General features: G+C 45.3%; 1 protein-coding gene across 1 annotated transcript in view; it reads left to right on the forward strand.

Annotated features, from left to right (window-relative positions):
- Positions 1-1,418: 1,418 nt before the first annotated feature.
- ENH_00053880 (hypothetical protein, conserved) overlaps positions 1,419-3,490 on the forward strand; it is a gene marked incomplete at both ends in the record, with an annotated part of 10,164 nt that continues 8,092 nt past the window's right edge. Inside the window, 2 exons of the mRNA XM_013583773.1 lie at positions 1,419-1,557; positions 2,019-2,672. Of these exons, the coding sequence (XP_013439227.1) occupies positions 1,419-1,557; positions 2,019-2,672 (793 nt within the window). The remainder of the gene's footprint in view (positions 1,558-2,018; positions 2,673-3,490) is intronic.

The following is a 3,490-nucleotide window of genomic DNA, read 5'->3' on the forward strand; positions in this document are numbered from 1 at the left end:
TTTTTGTTTTTTGTTTTGAAGGGCCTGCTGCTGCTGCTGCTGCTGCTGCTGCTGCTGCTGCTGCTGCTGCTGCGTTGCAGCGTGTGAATCGTTGCAGCGTTTTGCTGCAGCTTGATTGCATTGGAAGCAAATTATATTTTAAATGAATTAAATAAAAAGTGCCGCCGCAGCAGCAAAAGAAAACAGAAAGCTGCAGCAGCAGCAGCAAAAGATAACAGAAAGCTGCAGCAGCAGCAGCAAACGAAAACAGAAAGCTGCAGCAGCAGCAGCAGCAGCAAAAGGCAGCAGAAAGCTGCAGCAGCAGCAGCAGCAGCAAAAGACAACAGAAAGCTGCAGCTGTTTCTTTCCCTCTGCAGCAAACAGCAAATTGAATTTAAGTTTGAAAATAAAAAGAAAAAGCTGCAGCTTTTTCTTTTTGTTTTCATGTGCATTTGCTGCTTTCAAGAGTTCTTTTAAACTTTAATAAATGACTAATCCATTAAATGGCATTTATTCTGCATGCAGCAGCTGCTTTGTTGCTGCTGCTGCTGCTGCTGCTGCTGCTGCTGCTGCATGCACAGATCTGCATGAGACACCAGCGTTTGGCGAAGGACACTTTTGAACATTTCAGCTTTTTGATTTATTTAAATGATTTGTCTTTTCCTCCCTTTGAGTCTTTAATGAGGTATATGGCAACAAATTAGGCCCACAGCAGCAGCAGCAGCAGCAGCAGCAGCAGCAGCAGCAGCAGCAGCAGCAGCAGCACGAAGTGAAGACACGAACTTCTGCCGAAGGCTCCGGGCGGGTGGCAAGTTCGTCGAGCCGAGCTGCGTGTGGCCGCTTTATTCTTTTTAAAATGAATAAAATTAAATAAATGAAATAAAATAAATGAAAACAATTAAATGAAAACAATTAAATGAAATGACAGAAGAAGAATGCGGCGCGAGGAAGGCAGCAGCTGGCGCGTACAGCCGAAAGCCCAGACGGACTGCGTGTGAAGACACTGCGAGACAGTCTCGAAAGAAGAAGTGCACAGCCCCCACTTCGTTCTAATTATAAATAAATTATAAATAAATTGCAAATAAATTGCAAATAAATTATAAATAAAATAAATAAAACAATTCAGTTCAGCTTTTTCGTTTGTTTTCCGCGAGATCTGGCGCGGAGTGCCGCCTTCGGCGTCGCCGTGGACCGCGCTGCAGCGGCTGCGGGCCCGCCGCTGCAACCGGCGAAGCCCCGAAATAAACGCGCAATTAATACTATTTGTACTTTTATTTGTTTTCAATTTTGCAAATTGAAAACAAATAAAAGTACAAATTTGCAGCGCTTTGGAGGCTCCGAGGTCTTTTGAAAGGGCTGGGAGGAAAGCGGCCGGGACTGCAGCGGACCAGCGGCGCCGCTGGTCCGCTGGGTCTTCCCGCGCAGTGTATGTGCAGTGTATGTCTGCGGAATTGTTGAATTTTGCAACAAACAACTTCATTAGTCTTCACTTTTGTTTTTCTTCACCAACTCCGCAGTTTTCCGCAGAAGATCGCCGAAGATCGCCGCCGTTGGTGGCGGCGGGCGCGCCCTTGCGGTGTACGTGCAGCTCGCGCGACCAGCCGCCAATCTCCGGCTCCTGTCGCGCCAAAACTGTTTTTTTTTGCATTTTTCAACAAATAAATCATTTTAAAACCTCAGAATAGAAGAAAGAAGCCCCTGTTGGCCCGCTTTCCTCCGCCGCCAGCAGCTCTCGGGAAAACTTGAACAGAGAGCTGCTGCGGCGTCTGCGAGCGGCGCCGCTGCAGCTGCTGGCGACGGAGAGCTCAAAATGCATTTAAAGTGCTTTAAAGCTCCAATAAAATGCTTTAAAGCTCCAATAAATGCTTTAAAACTTTAATAAATGATTTAAAACTTTAATAAATGCTTTTAAACTCCATAAAATGCTTTAAAACTCCAAAACTTGTCTTAAATTAATTCACTTTCTTCCCGAAATGGACCCGCCAGTCCACTCCTGGTGGCGCCCCTACGAGCCCCCGGCCTTCGCCTCTGCAGTGCAGTCTCTCGAGTCCGTGCACGAGTTCCTCGAGCCCTCAGCAGCAGCAGCAGCAGCAGCAGCAGCAGCAGCAGCAGCAGCGGGTGCTGCAGCTGCAGCAGACAGCGGCTCGCCCCGCTGCAGCGGCCACTTCATAGAAGAGCCCCCGGACTCTCCAGTGACCTTCCGAAATGCCTTCTACGCACCCCGAGCCTCAAGCAGCAGCCAGCAGCAGCAGCAGCAGCAGCAGCAGCAGCAGCAGCAGCAGCAGCAGCAGCAGCAGCAGCGCAGCAGCAGCAGCAGCAGCAGCAGCAGCAGCAGCAGCAGCAGCAGCAGCAGCAGCAGCAGCAGCAGCAGCAGCAGCAGCAGCTGCTGCTGCTGCGGGCCAATGCACACAAAATCGACCGGCTGGACCGCGTCGAAGAAATTTTGCAAAAGTTAATTTTGGAGGCGAAGATTTTGCGAGAGGAAAATGAGAAGCTGCGCAGCGCGAAGGCGCAGCAGCCAGCAGCAGCAGCAGCAGCAGCAGCAGCAGCAGCCAGCAGCAGCAGCAGCAGCAGCAGCAGCAGGAAGGAGGTGGGGAGACTGCGGCAGAAGCTGAAGGAACAGGAAAAGGAGCTGCAGCTGCTCAGAGAAGTCCACCCATTCAGCAGCTGCTCAGTTGACGAGGCCCACAGTAGTGAGCCCTCCTGCTGCTGCTGCTGCTGCTGCTGCTGCTGCTGCTGCTGCTGCTGCTGCTGCTGCAGGTCCGCCTTCGCAGCAGAGGCTGCGTAGCCCTTAAAGCTTTTGATTCACAAACGCCAACAGCCTGTAGGCCCCGTAGGCGAATATGTGGAGAAATATAAATAAATAAATAAATAAATAATAATAATAAATAAATAAATAAATAAATAAATAAATAAATAAATAAATAATATATTTATTTATAAATATAAATATAAATATATATATTTACCATTATATATATTTGCATGCAGTTTGCATGCAAATGCATGCATGCATGAATTTCCAAAAGTGATTTGTGAATTAAAATGAAGTCGGTTTAAAACAAATTTTAATTTGAAGTTAAAAACAAATTTTAATTTGAAGTTAAAAACAAATTTTAATTTGAAGTTTTAATTTGATTTAATTTGAAGTTTTAATTTGATTTAATTTGAAGTTTTAATTTGATTTAATTTGAAGTTTTAATTTATTTTAATTTGAAGTTTTAATTTGTTTTAATTTGAAGTTTTAATTTGTTTTAATTTGAAGTTTTAATTTGTTTTAATTTGAAGATAAAAGGCAAGTTTTAATTTGAAGTTTTGATTAATTTCAATTTGAACTTTAAATTAATTTTAATTTGAACTTTAAATTAATTTTAATTTGAACTTTAAATTGATTTCAATTTGTGCATGCGCTGCGGGTTGGGGTGTCTGTACAGCTCAGGGGGAAGCAGCAGCAGCAGCAGCAGCAGCAGCAGCAGCAGCAGCAGCAGCAGCAGCAGCAGCAGCAGCAGCA

Source organism: Eimeria necatrix, genomic scaffold (assembly GCF_000499385.1).
Source record: "Eimeria necatrix Houghton genomic scaffold, Enh_scaff439, whole genome shotgun sequence".
NCBI lineage: Eukaryota > Apicomplexa > Conoidasida > Eucoccidiorida > Eimeriidae > Eimeria > Eimeria necatrix.